At 40.4% G+C, this 19,640-nt stretch overlaps 1 protein-coding gene across 19 annotated transcripts in view; it reads left to right on the forward strand.

Moving 5' to 3' along the window:
- SLC9A9 (solute carrier family 9 member A9) overlaps positions 1-19,640 on the forward strand; it is a 766,376-nt gene that overhangs the window by 457,776 nt on the left and 288,960 nt on the right. For all 19 annotated transcript variants that reach the window (XR_006207068.1, XR_006207069.1, XR_006207064.1 and 16 more), the window contains 2 exons: positions 4,076-4,189; positions 5,811-5,922. Coding sequence is in view for 12 of the 19 variants with exons in the window: in XM_042954872.1 (XP_042810806.1) it covers positions 4,076-4,189; positions 5,811-5,922 (226 nt within the window). In the remaining 7 variants the exon portion in view is untranslated. The remainder of the gene's footprint in view (positions 1-4,075; positions 4,190-5,810; positions 5,923-19,640) is intronic.

Here is a 19,640-nt window from a genome sequence, read left to right on the forward strand (position 1 = left end):
TCATCATAGCCTGAAACGGAAAACAACCCACATGTCTATCAGTAGTAGAATGAATAAATAAACTGTGGCATATTCATATCATTAAAAAAATGAGCTACTTCTATACGCAACAACATGAAGAGTCTCACAGACGTGATGTGGAGTAAAAGAGGACAAACAAATACAAAAGAATATATATTGTCTGATTCCATTCACGTGAAACTGAAGGAAAGGTCATGTGCAATGACAGAAGTGCTGATAGCAGTGCATTGGGGTGTGGAGTATAAGTGGGAAGGGAATTGAGTAATTCTGGGGTGCTGGTAATATTCTCTTCTTTAATCTTAAATTGTAAATATGTCATTTATACACTTCTAAGTGATTAAGCATAAAAAACATTTTTTAACATGCAAAAATAATCAGGAAGATTCTGAAGAAGGTAAAATATGGGAAAAATCTAGATCTATAGAATATTACAATGTATTATGGATCTACATTAATTAAAAAGAGATGGTATTAGTAGAGGAATAGATAACAATAAAAACAAAGAGCAGACCTAGAAATGGACCTAAATGGAAAATGGAACTTCTGTATAATGTGTATATAAACAGTTACTTCTAATTTTGGTCAGTGCTAGATTTCAATAAACTGAGTGACTAAATCATGTTAAAATCCTGAGTTTTCCAACAGAAGCAAATCTCCAAAACAATTAATACCATGAGTCTCCATGTAAAATGTATAGGGCAAATTCCCATTATGTCTCAACAACCAACAGAAAAAGAAAAAAACTGACTTACCAAATACTTTTTTTTCCTTTACATGTGAGGAATAGATTAAAGTTGGGGGTGGGAGCAGGGAGGAGGGGTGGGCAGGGATAACTGATTTTGTTGCTATCTGAAAAAAATCAAAAAGTTGATCACACCCTTTACTTTGTATATTGAGTCAGAGAGGTGTTTTGTTAAACTGGTACGGGATTGTAAAGGAATATACATATCATTTTAAGTGATAGAAACCTTACCTCAAACCAAAAAGTGATTTCTTGGTCTTTTTTTTAAGTTTATTTCTTTATTTTTGAGAATGAAAGAGCATGCACAAGTTGGGGAAGGGCAGAAAGAGAGAGAGAGAGAGAGAATCCCACAGGCTCAGCACTGTCAACACAGCCTGATGTGAGGGTTGAACTCATAAACCTTGAGATCATGCATCACCTGAGCTGAAATCAAGAGTCGGATGCTTAACGAACTGAGTCACCCAGGCATCCCTTGTTTGTTTGTTTGTTTGTTTGTTTGTTTGTTTGTTTTTGGGGTTTTTTTTTTTTTTTTTACCATCAGTACTTCATTATGATGTATGTTCTAGCCAGTAAAATTTGAAAGAGTAAAAGAAACAACATATAGGAACTGGAAAGAAAGAAACAAATTCTCATTGTTTATATGTATATGTTATCTCTGTCTACTTAGAAAACCTTAAAATTGTCTACTTCAGGTACTGAAAATACAGGGAAAAAATCATGTTTAAACTGGCATGTTGCAGAAAATTGGTAATAAATTTTTATTTTTTTGTTTCATTAAACATTGATCTACAAATTAATTTGTCATATCTTTTTTTAAATTTAAGTGCTAGTTGACATATAGTGTAATAATGATTTGAGGAGTAGAATTTAGTGATTCATCACTTGCATATAACACCCAGTGCTCATCCCAACAAATGTCCTCCATAGTGCCCATCACCCATTTAGCCCATTCCCCCACCCAACACCTCTCCAGCCACCCTCAGTTTGTTCTCTGTCTTTAAGAGTCTCTTATGGTTTGACTCCCTCTCTGTTTTTATCTTATTTTTCTTTCTGTTCCCCTATGTTCATCTGTCTTTTTAATTCAAAAGTCCAAGGATAGATTTTGCTTTGGGAGAGGTCGAACACAGATTAAGCAGTGTCATCAGGACATGGCTTCTCTTTCAGAGAGCTATTTCCCCTTAATCACAAGGTGACTAACAGCAGCTCCTGGCCTGCATCCTACTTTCTCACACAGTGAAAAGGTGGGGGTGTTTGTCCCAGCATTTCCTGCCAAGATCTCACTGTACTTCTTTGGCTCTGAATGCACCACACCTATTTCTGCACCAAACATGCTGACTAGAGAAATGTGTTGATTTGAGTGGTTTAGTCCTAAATCATATATTCTATATCTGAGTATGGAAGTGTCAGCATGTGATCTGAGAGTGGGGAAGAAGAGGGATCCCAGGGAAATCGGGGTGTGACCACCAAGAAGAAGCCAAATGGATGCTAGATGGCGAAATGTCCTCTCTACAGTACTTGGGATGGGGACAGGAGAAGAGGCTCTATGAATTTAATCTTGCATGTGCTTATTAATGTTAGAAACTGGATAGCTGCTATGAACTGAATGTTTGCGCCCCCCCCCCATCCAAATTCATATGTTGAAGTCCTACCCCCTAGTGTGGTGGTATGTACTGGTGGGGCTTGGGGAGCTGATTAGGTCATGAGGGTGGAACCTTCATGAATGAGATTCATGCATGCCCTTACAAGAAGAGACATGAGAGAGATGATCTCTTTTTCTACCATGTGAAGACACAGCAAGCAGGCTGCTATTTGCAAACCAGAGAGAGTTCTCACCAGAACCTAACTGGCTGGCACTTTGATCTTGGACTTTTCAACCTCCAGAACTGTGAGAAATAAATTTCTGTTGTTTTAACCACCCAGTATTGTATTTTGCTATGACAGACTGAGCAAATGAAGACAGTGGCCAAATCTCAGTTTCTGCAAAAGTAAAGATATGATGAAGTAGCAAAGTGCTCCCCATCCCCTTTATTTTCTCCCATGGTTTTAAGTTTTTGGTGGTTATTTGGGTGACAGTGTTTATTAAGATGAGCAGGCCTAGAATGTGAAATGAGTCCTCAGGATAATTGATGATCACTACCACTGAAGAAAGACCATCTTGTACCACAGGAGCTGTGTCTTTTTTAATCCTTTATTTCTATTACTGGCTTTAAATAATGTTTCTGACAAGATTCTGCTTTTCTTTCTGTCAACTGTCGGTAAGCAGGTATTGGGCATTATTTGTGAGGCCGTAAATACATTACATGAAAAAATAATGAGTCCTTAAAAAGTCAAGAGAAATGCCTCCAGAGACATTTACCTAACACGGTGATTTATGTAGGTCTGAGAATGAAGTTTCAGAAACTTCCAAATGAAAATTCTGGAACATAAGCTAAAGTCTCTTCCAAATATGTGTTTGTTGTAGCCTCTGGACACATTTCCCTTTTACATCTAATGTGGAAGCTGGAGAACGTTTTTCATGTTCAACTTAAATTGTTTAGTTAATGATCTAAGAATAACTCTTGGGAGCATCCTTCTGCATAGCATGTTATTACTCCATTCCTTTGACTGAATTTGATGTATCTATTGTGTTCTCATTGCATAAACTGATCCCTGGGATTAATCATTTTCTTTTTACCAGCTAGAAATTGTAGACATTTAATGGATATACCTACATCAGTCAATTTAATGAGTCTCATTGTCTCGGGTTTGAAATATACTGATCATCCTGATATTGAAATATAACTGACATTCATTCTTATTCCAAGTTTTCAAGTTTTCCAAGTTTGTCCCTCCTGCCTTCCTGAGGAAGGCAATCTAGCTAAAACTTTTTTTGAACAGTTTTCAGGGCCTAGGAACTCAAGTGCATCTACTGAGTAATGTCAGAAGCAGCCACACCATCCTTGCAACCTTTCCTAAAGTACACCTTAAGCAGTCACTGAGTTTCAGTTTTAGAGCAAGGAATAGTCTTTCATCCTTGTAGGAACTGTTCTATGAAGGATCATGATGGTTAATATACCCAGGTATATCTCTGGCTGCCTTGTAGCTGGAAAGGAAGATGGGATGTTGACATGGCTGCCACATCTGTCCCTGGGTAGAGAGCCAGGGTAGAGTTAGAGGGCCTGACAGGGTAGTCAGGGGGCCTGCACCCACCCCTCCAGAAGCTGCACACACAGATAAAAGAGAACCATCCACTCACCAAAACAGTCACAAGATATTAAGTGGATTCAAACCTGAGTCATAATTAATGGTTTTTGGTTTCTGTTTTGTTTTCAGCTGTTTGAATTTATGAACTTCCTGGCTGAGAATGTCATCTTCTGTTACATGGGCCTGGCGCTGTTCACGTTCCAGAATCATATCTTTAATGCTCTTTTTATACTCGGAGCCTTTGTATCCTTTGAAATACAGAACATGGAGTGATGAGGGAAAAGAATAAACTACTTACTTTTACTCATTCTGTTAAATTGTTAAAGTAATTTCCTCAAGTTTACTGCAAGCCTCAAATTTCTGGCAGATACGTAATTTCTAGTTAGGAGAGAAAAGATGCTAAGAAATTCAGACCTTTATTAAGTGCTTATGGTTCAAGATAAGAAGTTTGGAAAATACTGAGAGAAATAAACGAGGAAAACTAAAGGAGAATAGAATACTCAAAAATAAATATTCAAAAGATACTTATTTTCTGAATATTCAGAGTATGTTTTTAAATTATAAATCATTTACATAAAAATATGTCAATCCACTCTTTACAGAGAAATATACTTAATCTGCAGTAGAATGTGTCAGAATATAGCCAAGATTACTAAGCTTTAGAAATATTTTCATTAGAAGATGGTAAAATCTTTTCTCCAGCGAAGACTTTGAAAATAGGATACACAGAGTAAAAATCAGATGAAATTGGCATTATGGATGTGCTTTCAATGTCTTAATCATTGTGTACATGTAAGTCTATTTTAATAAGATAGCCCTTTCCTATAAGTAAAATAACATAAAATGTAGGCCTTACTTTTAATGCAGAGGACTTTGGGAGCTCTAGGCCTGGGGTAATAAGCATTCCCCAGTAGGAATGGATGTCTGTCTGAAAGGATAGTGAGGTGCTGGGGGTGTCTCCAAGGACAGTCAGCAACTGTTGTCCTTCTTTCCACTTAGGAACGAGGCAGATGTCCTATCAGATCACAGGCAGGTGATCTTGACAGCCAGGAGAGCTGACCGCACTTCTGTAAGCCCTGCTCCAGCTAAGCACCTGCGTTTGCCTCTTGTCCTCTTTTCACTGAACATTCAGCTGAACTCTCCAATCTCATCCAACCCTACATCGTAGACGGTAGCTCCCTCTTCCCAAATAACTGCATCCTATTTAAGGACAAACTGGGATAGACAGACTATCAGGGCAGGAGTCCTGGGTGACAAAAGGGGAGAGATGACTCCCATCAATATTTTCCTAGATTTTAACCTACAAAGCTTGGACTTCAGCACAATACCTCCTAAAGCAGCAGCTGTATTATACATCTAGACAAGCAATTCCTCTTAAAGTCAAATCAACTAAAAGAAAAACGGAAGTGAAGCTTGCTAGATACAGGGAGTATAAACTGATGGAAAGTAAGATGGCAATCATGAGCAGAAGTACATTTATCCTTTCTAAAGTGCTGCTTGAGAAGATAATGCCACAGCCTCTGAACGGTCTCTGCCTCACATTTGGTGGCAGAGTTGAGCAAAGAGTCAGTCATCAGCAACATAAATGTGATGAGAAAATTTCCAGTGACTGAAATGGTATGGGGCTAACAATTCTAAACCAAGTAGATATTCAAAGAAAAGCAGAGTTCTCTATTATTTCTGGAAAGGAGTTGACAGTTAAAGATGAGTTTTGGCAGCAAGTTGGACAAACACGTATTGACATATTTGTCCCTGTTTTCTGGGTCATAAAGTAGAGAAGCTTAAGAACGTAACAGTGACAGCTCAAGAACTGGCACCCTCAATTGTAGCATTTTCCTCAATGTTTTTCCGTGCTTATCTATAGCTGGCAATTTTTCTGGCCAGAGCCTGCAACATATACCCCCTCTCCTTCCTCCTGAATCTGGGCCGAAAACAGAAGATCCCCTGGAATTTTCAGCACATGATGATGTTTTCAGGTATGTGAACTGTTGTGTGTTAGCACTACTGTTTTCTCATACTTTTGCAGCACCTGGAAAGCAGGAGACGTAGAGACCTCCTGATTCTCTTACCCCCATGGCATCTACTACTCTTTACCCCATCATTACCTAGTGCCATGCTGGTACTCCATGAGCAACAGGGGGATTTCTCTTTCCAGAAGGAAAATAAAACTGAAGTATCTGCCAGAAACTGGCCTAGAATGGGTATTAGACATTCCCCTAACTTATTTCAGATCAATTTTCATATCAGAGAATTTGCATAGTCATTTCACAAATTGCATACTTGAAGGTAAACAGTATGTAAATGGTGCCACATTTGTCCAGTGTTAAGACTTCTCCTTAGAGGGTCGCTGGGTGGCTCAGTAGGTTAAGTGTCTGACTTCGGCTCAGGTCATGATCTCATAGTTCGTGCCTTCAAGCTCCTCATTTGGCTGTGTGCTGACAGCTCAGAGCCTGGTACCTGCTTTGGATTCTGTGTCTCCCTGTGTCTCTTTCCCTCCCCTGCTCTCTTGCTCTCTCTCTCTCTCTCAAAAATAAACATTAAAAAAAAAAAAAAGACTTCTCCTTAAAATCCCTGTTCCTTACCTATGCAAAACTCCAGGAACTTCCCATAGTTAATACACAAGTAACTCATATCTAAGTATGTTCAGTTATTAGTTGAGAAAACAGGTATTAATTGTGCACTTACCTATTGCCCAGAGCAGTTCTAAACACGGGTGTATTAACTGACAAGCTCTCTGCTCTCAAAAAGCTATGTTCTACTTATTTAAACCATACCTGAAAGTACCTTATTCCAAAAGAAAATAAACCAAATGAATTTTCTGACCCTGAACTACTCTGGGAATGGTGATTTCTTTCTGTTCAATCAATTTTCCTACCAGCAGTCTTTCCTTATTCAGAAAGCTTTTTCCTTACATGCCTTCTATGTATGAATACACTTACATTACCCTCAGAGGCAGTTCGTGGGAATATATGTGAGAGTATAATAAACACTCTCAGAATAGAGCAAACAAATAGAATTTGGGGCATACAAGGGGATATGGAAAAACTGAGGGAAACTATCATTTATTGAATATCTACTATCTGCCGCTCACTATAGATCAGTTCTATGAAGTATATATTAAACCACTTTGTAGATGGAGAAACTGAAGTTCAGAACCTCACACAGGTTGTGTAACTTGGCCAAGGAACAAAGCATTCCTAAATCCAGGTCTGTGAGACTCCACTTTGAACCCACCCAAGTGTCTCAAAATCCACATTTTCAGAAGTAGTACTAGGAATAAAAGGCTTGTTTCACCTTCAGTTCCCTTGTAGCCTGTTCCACACAGTAAGGGGTGGGTAGTTCCCAGGTTGAGAAGGAGTTATTTAATCAAGTATGGAAAAAAAATGAAGACCCAGAGTTTAAAATTGCCCTTGTGTGGGCCTCTGACCATGCTTCGCTCCATTTCCAGATATGCCAAAGTGAAAGAGTCATAAAGAGAATAAGTTCAACTGACAGGTGATCTTTGACTTAGAACAGCAATGAACTTTGGAAATGAGTTGACTTCTATTATGGGTAAACAAAGGCAAGTTTGATCATTTGTAAATAGGAAGTCAGCACTGAGCTGCACTTTTGCAACCCAATTCTGGAGCTGGAAAGCACTTTTCCTTCCTTCCCATCAAAACATCCGTAGTTTTACTCCAGAGAATAACTACTTTGGCTTATTTTTAAATCTCAAGTATTATATTTTAAACAATGCTTTATTTTACAAAGATCACTTCTGAGAAAGGTGTGAGGTTTGGGATAGCCATGTCAGGGTGTGAAGCACCTGCCCAAATGGCCACCTGGCTTGATGATTCCTCCAGGGTTTGGTACCTTCTGTGTTTGCTTAGCTTCAGGAGTAAAGCTGTGCTAAAAACTGAGGCCAGCAGTATGTATGACCCAGAGATGTGGGTAGGCCCAGAATTTTTTTTAAAACTCTTTTGTTTTAATTTTTTTAATGCTTATTTTTGAGAGAGAGATAGATACCCTGAAAGAGCATGAGCAGGGGAGGGGCAGAGAGAGAGGGAGACACAGAATCCAAAGCAAACTCCAGGCTCTGTTCTGTCAGCACAGAGCCTGATGCAGGGCTTGAACCCATGGACCTTGAGATCATGACCTAAGCCAAAGTCGGACACTTAACCGACTGAACCACCCAGGCCCTCCTAGGAGGCCCAGAATTTGATGGTATCTTTATGATATTCTAAGGCCAGGAGTCAGCAAACTATGACCTTTGAACCAAAGCTAGCCCACACCAATTTTGTAAATAAAGTTGAAACACAGCTACACTTTTTTGTTTATATACTGTCTTGTCTGTTTTTGCATTATAAAGGCAGAGTTGACTTGTTGCCACAGAAACCGCATGGCCCACAAAACATAAAATATTTACTATCTGGCCTTGTTCTAAAGCATCTTCACCCTCTAGGGGGACAACAATAACCCCCATGACATAAAGGGAGTTGATATTATTAGTTTAATTCAGGAGAATGCCAATCAGCTAGTTCCAATTATCAAAAAGACTATCATGCCAAATTTTTAGGACACTTACTGTACATGATTATAATCCAGAGACTGACACCCATTGTCTTCCACACTGAGCATCTGTGTCATCTGCTGGGCATCAGTCACTCACTGTTAGCAGTTCAGCAGCTTGACCTCAAAGTCAAAGTGGGCTTCTTTTTATAAATTTGACTAGATTTTTGTTTTGTATGCTGTTCACATTGAAGTGAATCTGAACAACAAAGAGATTGGGTTACTTATTCTATTTTTAATGCCATTTTAATTATAAGTTAATAATATTGATGATATTCCCAATATGATGGGAAAAACATTGGATTTTCCACTAAAAGCTATCTTCCTAGCTTTAAAATGAAGAAATTGCAATGTTATATGGTTACATAATGGAATCATAGATATTCAACTCAAAAGTCACTGTAAGGGTGCCTGGATGGCTTAGTAGGTCTGACTTTGATTCAGGTCGTGACCTCACAAGTTTGTGAGTTCGAGCCTCACATTGGGCTCTCTGCTCTCAGTGCATAACTCGCTTCGGATCCTCTGACTCCATCTTTCTCCACCCCTCCCCCACTCATGTGCTGTCTTTCTCTCTCTTCTCTCACTCTCTTTCTCTCTCAAAAATAAATACAAACATTTTTTAAAAAGTCACTCTAACCTTTCTAAGACCTTTTAGGAGCAATGAGTTGAGACTCAGATATAGACCAAGGTAGGATAGGCATTATTAGTCTCTTGCAGATTAAAAAGAGAGAGAGACAGAGTGAGTGAGACATAGAGAGATTGGTTATCTTGCCCACAATCTCACAACCAATTAGAGATGAAAATGAGACTTGAACCCAAGCCTCTTGACTTCAAATTTAGAGCCTTCTCACCCGCATGACACTACTTCAGATTTACCCTCAAGTTCAAGAGAATTGAAACCAGGCCCTTCCTAACATAGGCCAATCCCAACATGTCTAACATGTCTCTCATGCAAACCCAGTCATTGACCATTTTACAACAAATCAAACATTTGGGTGACACCCTTCCCAACCATCAGTTCAAGTTGTACACTGTGCCTACTGACCCCCATTGGAGTGTAGGAAGCATCAGGTGAGTTCACCATGTGCAGGGCAGTATTTGTCTTCAGAAAAGAATGTTCCAGACTCAGCTTTGATTTTCTGTGTGAATTTTGACATGTTCTGCCTTCACTCAGGATCTAACATTTTAAATATATTTGCCAGGAAATAAATAATTTAAGAGGTCAACTTAAGGTAACATAAGCCAGAGGAGGAGGTAAAGAAGCAGATCATGTAACACACTGTCTAGCATTTTGGGGGCATATGACAACAACACCCAGAAACCAGAAGAAAAAGCCAGTCCCTTTAAAGAATATTTGCTTTAGGGGAACCTGGATGGCTCAGTCAGTTAAGCATCTGACTCTTGATTTCAGCTCAGATCATGATCTCAAGGTTTGTGAGACTGAGCCCCACATCAGGCTCTGCACACTGATTGTGGAGCCTGCTTGGGAATCTCTCACTCCCTCTCTCTCTTGCCCTCCCCTGCTCTCTCTCTCTCTCTCTCTCAAAAAATAAAATAATAAAAAAATTTAAAAATATTTGCTTTATAATATAGCCTAATGTTCTTAACTATGCCTAGAGTAGTTTGAGTTACCCAATAAGAAGTATGGCTTTAGTAGCCCTCTGGCAGAATCCAGTTGTCCATACTCCAAAAATACATTTATTTGGAGCCTTTCTTTACATAGTTCAAAACATTTTTCAGAGTCCTGTAGAGATTGTAAACAATGACCCTTTATCTAAAATGGGGTGTGGATTTATTTACACATTTACTCATTCACAGTCTCCAACTATTCATTCAGCAGACATTCAATGACACATTCTTGGGTAGGTATTTAGGAACAAACACAGAGATATGGACCCTGCCCTTAAGAGACTTGCAGCCTAGAGAGAGCTTGGCTTTGTGTGGACTAAATTTGGTTCACTAAGACAGTGCACCTCAGGTGGTTCAAAACTCAGTCAAGGGGCACCTGGGTGGCTCAGTCAATTAAGTATCCGACTCTTGATTTTGCCTCAGGTAATGATCTCGCAGTTTGTGAGTTCAAGTCCCATATCGAGCTCTGTGCTGACGGCGCAGAGCCTGCTTGGGATTCTCTCTCTCTCTACTCTCTCTCTCTCTCTCTCTGTCCCTACCCCTGCTCATGCTCTCTCTCTCTCCAAATAAATAAATAAACTTAAAATATATTCAAAACCCAGTCAGATCAGAACAAGAACTTTGTCTTAATTGATTACACCTATCATCTAATAAATCTCTTCTATCATCTTTACCCTCACCTTATGCATACCCTTTTGGCACTGGGCAGGAGGATAGCTGGCAATGCCTGCCTAACAGAAGTGGATTCACTTGTAAAGCCAAGGAAGCTTATGCCTCAGGCTTCCTCATTCACACGGGCCCCTTCCAAGATCCTGGAGGGGCCCTGGAAGTGTATCTGATGGTATATAAAGTTGGTAAAAGATTTTTTTTTTGTATTATTTTTCTTAAAGAGGGTGCCCCAGATATATAAATTTCCCCTGGAGGTGAAAGTTTACAAAGGGATCCCACTATTTATCACCCATCTCCTGGCAGTGAGTGGGGCCTGCAGTGAGCATTGAAACAAGGGCTTGGTGCCGAGTAGATTGCAGTGTTTTTGAGTAAAGCTCACATTGTTCATGGGTGACAGTGCTACTGCCGTCTCCACCCCAGCCTCCACCTTTTGCCACTACAGCCAGTGAAACTGAGTGAAACAACTGTCAGAACCCAGATTGAATTCCTCACCTGGCACAGACTAGTAATCTACACACACAAAGACTTGGAACCTGAAAATGAGGAATAGCCTCAAGTTCAGTAGTGGTCTCTCTGCCTTGGAAAGCTTTCAGTGATGCAGATTCTCTTTCTGGTAGCTAGGTTGCAGTTTAGAGTCAATTGGAGGAAATTTACCCTGAGACATTTTTAAGGCCTTCTTTAAATTCAAGGCCAGGAGTTCGGAACTGCTTTGGTGTATCGTGTGACACCCAGCACAAAGGGCTTAAGAGGAACACTAAGCTCTCCTGAAACTGTTCCTGGTGCCCTGGAGCACAGCCCTAGTTAATGCCAGGAGTGAGCTGCCCCGCCCCAGCTCTCAGTTCCCTTGAAACCAAAGAGGCAGAGTTCTGTGGTTTAAATTAAAGGAGGAGATGTGCTTCGCACAAATTAGCTTTCCTATTGATGTGGTGCATATTACAAAGATCAGGCCTCTTGTTTTAATTCAAATCCATGTGCTACAATTTTTATTTAATTTAAAACTAAATAAGAGCCGGGAGTTGCTGGAAGGAGGGGAAATGCCAAGCCCAAGTGAGCCCTGGCAGCCCTCCTGAAACCACTGACTTGGAGACTGTGGCCTGCTGGGCTGCAGAGCCTCTGTGCAGAGCCGCTGTGCTCGTCTGAATGGGAGGAAGGCCTGGAAGTGCCTGAGCAGGGTGAAGGAGCCTGACAACAGGTCAGAGAACATGCTTCTCGTTTGTCCATTTCTGCTCCTCTTGGGAGAGACGTTGGAACCCTGATGTGCGTTACTGCATAAACTAGGAAGAATTTTAACCAGGACAGTGTGGCCAGAGTGTACCGATATAATATAAAACCTCTTCCATAAGCTCATACTGCCATGAAGACAGCAGCACTAGCATCCCCAGGCTCTGCTGCTTAATGTTGTTGTTGCTCATTTGGTTGTCCACCAGCACTCTTTATTAGCCTCCGAATGGCTGCCGGCATCAAAGGATTAAGAGAAAGTCATGGAAGAAAAACTTAAATTAAGAAAATTTTTCCATTAGCATTCATCTTTCCGCCTCAATGGTAAAAAGACCGCCACTGTTATTCAAGTGTTAGGGAACACTATGGCCAGCAGCTCACAGAACAGCAGTATTCTACAGAAGGACAACTTAAGAACCACTGGCGAGGTGGAGAAGACCACCTTTCCCCATGTCGTTTTGGTGAACCATTAGTCAGTCATGCCATGGTCAGAGCCAATTTGAGACTGACTCAGAAGTGGCCTTACCCAGCTGACATATCAACTGCAGCCAGGAAGAAAACAAGAGGAATTCATGAAAGTAAAGAGCAAAAGTCATTGTCTCAGCAATGCTTAGGAACAAGAATCTGTGTCTGTTACTACCCGAGCTAATGGAACTCCATTAAGCTACCAGGACTGCCTCACGACAATTAACAGCCACCGTGTAAAGGGACACTCCCATGTTCTTGATCCTTGATAACCAAAAGTGCACTCCTCAGACCAGCGTTAACATCACTAGAGAGTTCCTTAGAAATACTGAGGCCAAACCTGCCTTCTAATAAGATCTCCAGGTAGGTCATGTGCATGTGAAAGTTTGAGTAGCACATCCCAGAACATAATCACAATTCATGGTTTTCTGTTCTGAACCTCTTTCTTCAATCTATTCCTTCTACCTTATTCTGTTTTGCCTTAGACCCTCCTAGATGCCAGTCTTCTCGTTCTTCCTTTTGCCGTCTGATCAGCATTAACAATGTTTACCCAGTTACTGAGTTTCTTCCACTTCCTTGAGCTTGCTGAAGTCTTTCCCCCTACTCACTCAGGCTTTCCCTCTGCTCAAAACCCTTGCCATACCCATGCACCTTCACTCTTTTATTCAACTAATTTCTTTTTTTCTTCAGATCTTGACTTAGACGTCACTTGCTATAGGAAGCCTCGATAACTCCATCTGGGTTGGTCCCTCTCATCTGTTTCCAGAGCACCCAATACTTCTCCTCTCCTGGTACCCTTCACATTCTATCATGAATTTTTGCTTGCCTGTTTGCAATCCCTTCTATGCTAGAAGGTTTATAAACCCACATCAGCACTCAGCACATTAGATGAAATGGAGTACCCCTCCACAAATAATTGGTAGATAAATAAGCAAATAAATGAACAACCTACAACATGTTCTACCCAACTAAAATTGTACATTACACTAAAATGACCACTTAAGGACTATCCATTCCTGTTCTGTCAGCCCTAGGAACTCCTAATTCCAGAATTGGTCCATAGGAACCTCTCAGACCAAGCTTACCTGGTTCCACAGGTAGGAGCCAAGCAACGAGATCAACAACTAAAACGTTTCGTTTTTTAAATGAAAGAAAATACTTTCACCCTTCACTGAGTGTTGATAACAGTAAACATTGTTAATACTTCACAAAAGTACCGTTTGGATCTGAGAGTATTTTTCAAATCTTTGCCTGCTTTATGTTGGAGGGATGTGTTTGTTTTTCCATTAAAAAACTTAGATCTTTCAGGACACCTGGGTGGCTCAGCTAGTTGAGAGTTGGACTTTGGCTCACGTCATGATCTTGCAGTTCATGAGTTCAAGTCCCACATCAGGCTCTGTGCCGACAGCTCGGAGCCTGGAGCCCACTTCTGATTCTGTGTCTCCCTCTCTCTCTGTCCCTCCCCCGCTCATGCTCTATCTCTTTCTCAAAAATAAACATTTTTTAAAGAGAATTGTTTTAAATGAAAAATAAAATAAAATAAGATCTCATTAAAAACCCTGAGACTTACATGAGCCAGGTGATTTGAATCAAGATCAGGCTGACTCTAACTTCAGCTTGGGAAAAGATTTCTTTAAATGCGTATACAAGGATTATTTGAGAGTCTGAGCCATCTAAGCAACAGGCTCTTTCTTACCTTGCCTCTTCCCTTCTTCATAATTCCAGAGAGACAGACTGGATGTGGTCAAGCATTCCTTGCCAGGCCTACCTCTTTGCAGTCCCCTCACTCAGAGTCGTGTTCTCTCACCGTCCCATGCTATATATCTTTCCTTCCCTGGCCATTTCTTGTGCAATTAATTAGGCCACTATTTCTCCCTTACCAGTGTATGGAATTAACTATCTGCAGCATAGGCTCATAACTTTTTCTTCATTAGAGGAGATGAACTTCCACTGAGCCCTCATCTCTCACTGTGGCCTGGGGTAGGCATTAGTGAGCAAAGTAGACAACTGACATAGGTCTTCTGAGGTCTTCAAATGGGACAGAATTAACCAGCTTATGCAGGAAATGAGACATGAAAAGTGTTTTAACCAGTGTATCAAGCAGTCACAGAAAAAGTCACCTTGAATAAGAAATAACCATGAGCACCATTGCTGTGACAGAGTAGACAGATATAGTAGGCCCATATGAATTTCAGATGTCATTAAATCCTCATAGCTTCAAAGGCTGAGAAGCGTTTATTTTGGTTATGATAAATTCAGAACATCTGAGAACTAGTTTAGACCTGTGGCCAGCCCCATAGAGTTGTTTTCTCCTATTATTAGGTCAAAACGTTATCATTCTTCACTTAGCTCCAAAATAAATTTATAATAAAAATTACCAGCTCTTGAATTTTAAGCAACAAATTAGATTCTGCCATTTGGCACACCACAATATTTTCTGAATATAAACTGCTGTTTTGGTGAAGTGCACTGAGCTCAGGCTTTCAAGCAGGCTCAGCCACACAGAGCTATATGATTAACCCTCTCCAAATTTCGGCTCCCTTGGCTGTAAAATAGGATAATAATACTTACCTTAGATGTTCAATGTTGAAAATAGAACTAGAAAATATATTTAAAATGCCTGGCATGGAACTGCCACCTAGGAAATACTCAACGGGTGGGAGTTTCTATCACTTTCTTTAACTACCACAGATGAGACAGCCATTAGTGCTTTACAGAGACATGATTCATATAAACTCACAACTGCTCTCTGGAAAACCTCCTATCAGAGACTGAGGTTTTCATTCCAGAAAATAGGCTTGACTATCATATCGCTGCCAAAGATACCATCTCAGGCCAGTGTGAAGTGTTAGTGACACACTCATGGAAGACAAGGACTCCTCTTTCCTTCCTTCCCTTCATTTAAGGACAGTTGTTGACATTCTGCCTTTCTTTCTAGCAGTGACTCACTCCTGGCACTAAATACATAAGTCAAATGCTATAACTCCATGTACCAGTTTTTATGTGAAAAATGTGGTGTAGCCCACTCTGGGACAAACTGACCCATGCATAATGTCACAGTCTACTTAGACATTTATTGAGTGTGCGAAAGAGGCAAGATCTTGTAGGTAACCCAATCATCCTATCTAGTGAGAGAGTGCAGCCAACAGGAGCATGCCAGCCCCTGAAAGCCACTGAGTGATGAAAGGAGACAATCCAGAGTGCCTGTCACCTTTCCCTGTTTCAAGGATAAGATTCTAGGATACAGAAAAAGAAATAATTTTATCATTTAATTCAGGAAATTTCTGTGTACGTTTCAGTTTTTCAGGATGTCCAGAATTCAGAAATATCACAAATATCTGATAATTTTAACCAAATTAACCTGTCCATTGAGGCAAACAAATAATCTACTTTATTTTCCCCCATTTTCTGCCTGAATTTGCTTACTAACTGCTTGCTTGTTGGTTATAATGTAGGCATAACCTTAGAAAACTATCAACACACATGAACTGAGTTCAAAAAGTATGTCTGTCTGTGGCAAGCACCAATCCCTCTAATTCTGCCCTCAGGTTCTATGGATAGAGTTTGAAAGAAGTCACTAAAGATTGACTCAAGTTATATGCACAAATGAGAAAGAAGCAGTTACTTTCAAAAATGCCGGTGCTAAATGTCCAGAGAGCCATTAAGTAATTTAGGAATTTTTAGCGTTAGCTCTGATATATTAGAAGGATTCAAATGCTATTTGAGCAACCAAGTCTTTCACAGATAGACCAAACCTCTGTGACTAGGGCTGGGTCTCAGGCCCACTGCCCAGTCTTCTCTGCTTTTGCCTAGAAATCTTCCTTCCTAAAGCACCAGGAACTACTTTAGAAACCCATGGTTCCACACGAGGAAAGAAACAGACACAAAGGCAGGTGCCCTGCCTGTGAATGACAGCCTTGCCCTCCCTTTATAGGATCCTCATCCCACTCACCACCCACTTCCCTTAGCGTCTGAAAAGTGTCACTGGACTTTCCTGAAGCTGTTTTTTAAATTCCACAAGTAAACGTGAAAGTATGCATGTTAACAAGTATTTTTAAATGCATGCCATTCAGGAGGATTGTGTGCTATCCTTCCTCAACAGATTTCTTCCTTCTGATTGTTTTCAATTGTTTTTTTTTCCTGGCAGGAAGCTAATTTTGGCTGCAAAAGGAAATGGGGGTTTTGACAGGAGAGTCTAAAATGGGTCATTCTGGATTAGGGGAGACTGATGCTGAGAATAGGAGAAAGAGAAAGAAAGAGAAAATAAGAAGTCGTGCAGAAAGAGTAGGGGAGGAGGAGCAAAAGGGAAAATAGCTATTTTAAAATGTTACCTCAGATTGATCTTCTGCTTAGGAGAGGGGAAGAAAATTTTCTTTTTTGCATTTTTCCTTAAAACTCAAATTTAAGATAACCATGATTCTTTTATCTTTGTTGTGAGTTAAATATTCAAAAGGGGGGATGAAACAGATTGATAACCAGCCAAATATTTATTATGTAACCTTGGCCACTCCTAGCCTCTATTTTCTCACCAGTTGAAAAAGTATTCTGTGATGCTACAGGGACATGTAGGAGAAAGAGAGAGTTAAGGTAGAGAGCTTTAGGATAAGCTAAGCTGCTGGAATTCAGAGACTCTCAAAATTCCCTGGTTGAACCATAGTAGTAAATCCTCTCTGGTTCGTGTTACAGGCCAGGGTTGATATTGACATGGAAGCAGGGAAAATGATGCCTCTCCTCTAGATGGTGACTCAAACATCACCAGGCTCTTTCCACATTGTAGCATCATAATTCCCTAAGTCAAGAATTCTAAAAGTGTGGTCCCTGGACCAGCAGTATCAACACCACCTAGGAACTTATTTGAAATATACATTCTTGGGCCCCACCATAGACCCACGGAATTAGATACTCTGGGGCTGAATGTCAGCAATCTGAGGTTGAACAAGTCTTCCAGGTGATTCTGATGTAGCTAAAGTGTGGGAATCACTGCTACAGGGACTCCCTGTGATTTATAACTGGCCAATGAAAGAGGAAAGAGAGACTGGAGTAGGAACATCCACTTCATAGAAGCCTTGGCCCGGTAGTGACATCTGTCACTTTTGCTCTTGTTTCACTGTAAGAACCTCCCATCTGTCTATACCTAGCTGCAAGAGATGCTAGGAAATGTGGTTTATGCAGTTACAGTAGCATACCATGAATGATAAGAATAGGTTAAATAGCCATCTTTGCCAAAATAGCCTTCCACAGTAGGAACACTATCACCATTTATAACATTGCTCCTATGGGAAAAAGCAATCCAGTGTCTACACTAGGATTTCTCAACCCCAGCAAACTATTGACATTTGGGGCCAGATCATTCTTTTCTGTGGGGGCTGTCTTGTACATTATAGGATGTTAAGCAGAGACCCCTGGTCTCTACCTACAAGATTAACAGTAGTGTCCTCTGCCCCCTAGTTGTAGACAATCACAAATGTCTCCAGACATTGCCAAATATTCCCTGAGGGGACAAAAATCACCGAAGTTGAGAACCACTTGTTTGAACAGAAAACTTATAAGTTGACTTTTGAAATGCAACCTGGCCATAAGCTGGGTACTACTTACCAAATATTGGCTTTCTTCTGATCTGTTAGCCTTTCTTTTGAAACTCTGTTGAAGATTTCAGCTAGTGGCAAGGATTATTCCACAGTTTACTACCACATCCACCTTACTTACATAAAGATAAACTTCCAAAGCCAGAGGCATCTATGCATGTTGACTCAGAGCCAGAGCTAATCCTATTTACAGTACCCTTCCTGGCTGCTCAAGGCATCCAAAAACAAACTTCATTTTATGCAAAAATATACCAAAGTTATGTTGCATTCCTTCTCAGTGACCTTAAGTTTAAATGATTCAAGTTCAGGAAGAGAGATGAAGGAAAGAAAGTTCTGCTTGTCTAATACAGATTTAGTTTAAAAAAAAAACTCCATTTATTTTGAATTCAGTGGAAGGCTTTTCCACTGAAACAATCTGTTGGTATCGCTTCCATGTGATAAAATGATGTTGAACTGAAAATGGAACTGTGTAGCAAGGTTGTACTATCCTGGAAAATGTATTTTGAAACCAGACTGACATTTTTGCTGAAAGTGGTTACTTACCCTTTGCAAGGTCATGGGACTTCCACAAGGGTAAAAGCAATACATAATTCAATTGTAGGTCCACTGTAGGGTTTGATTTATCAGATTAATGATAAGAAAGTGTAAAATCTTTGAAATCAACCCCCTAACAGTACTCTAAATGAAAGGAAAAAAAGGATCGCAATTGATTATATCCCAAATGGAAAGAAAATCAGCAGAATAACTCATCTTAGAGATCTTTCTTTTAAGGGATGGGTCAGTTTCTGTGTCCATCTACTGCTCATTTTCTTTTGGGTTCCAGCATGTTCCAAATGCAAATATGACCTTTCCCTCCTCCATTCATTCATGGATTCATCCAGTAGCACTAGATATGCTTTCACCATGCTTGCTTTCTTGTGAAGGGACATGGATCTTAAAGATTGAAAAATAAGCATGATAATTTATTTCAGATGTTGGTAAGTGCAATAAAAGACAGGCAAAGAAGACCTGGGTGAAACTGGAGGATACTTGGATGGCATGGTCAGAGCAGCCTTTCTGAGGACTGAGATGAGGAAGAACAGCCAAGGGGCAGTCTGGGAGGAGGTGGAGGCAGGAGGAGCAGCAAGTACAAAGGCCTTGAGGCAAGAACAGACTTGGTTTAAAATAAACTGTATCTTCCTACACTTTTCAAGCTCCAAACTTCCCTCCCATCTTCCCACTCTCCCCAGTAAAAAGACTAACCTCTCCTTTGAACTCCAGACTCTTAGATCCAACTACCCACTCAATCTCTTCATTTGGATGACCAACAGGCATCTTGGATTTCAAATAGCCAGATCAGTATCCTTGATATCCCTCCTACACCAACATGCATTTCCCACAGTTTTCCCCAATTCTTCTAGTGGCTCAGGCCTTAAGTTCTTGGAGTTCTGTCTTCTTCTCATACCCTTCATCCAACCCATCAGCAAATATTGTCAACCTTTGAATTAGTCAGGCATCTGCCATGCTTCCACTCTAGTCTGATTCTCTTTCATTTCTTACCCAGACTAATGCAGCAGCCTCCTGACTGACCTCCTACCTCC

The sequence above is a fragment of the Panthera leo genome, chromosome C2, assembly GCF_018350215.1.
Source record: "Panthera leo isolate Ple1 chromosome C2, P.leo_Ple1_pat1.1, whole genome shotgun sequence".
Taxonomy (NCBI): Eukaryota; Metazoa; Chordata; class Mammalia; order Carnivora; family Felidae; genus Panthera; species Panthera leo.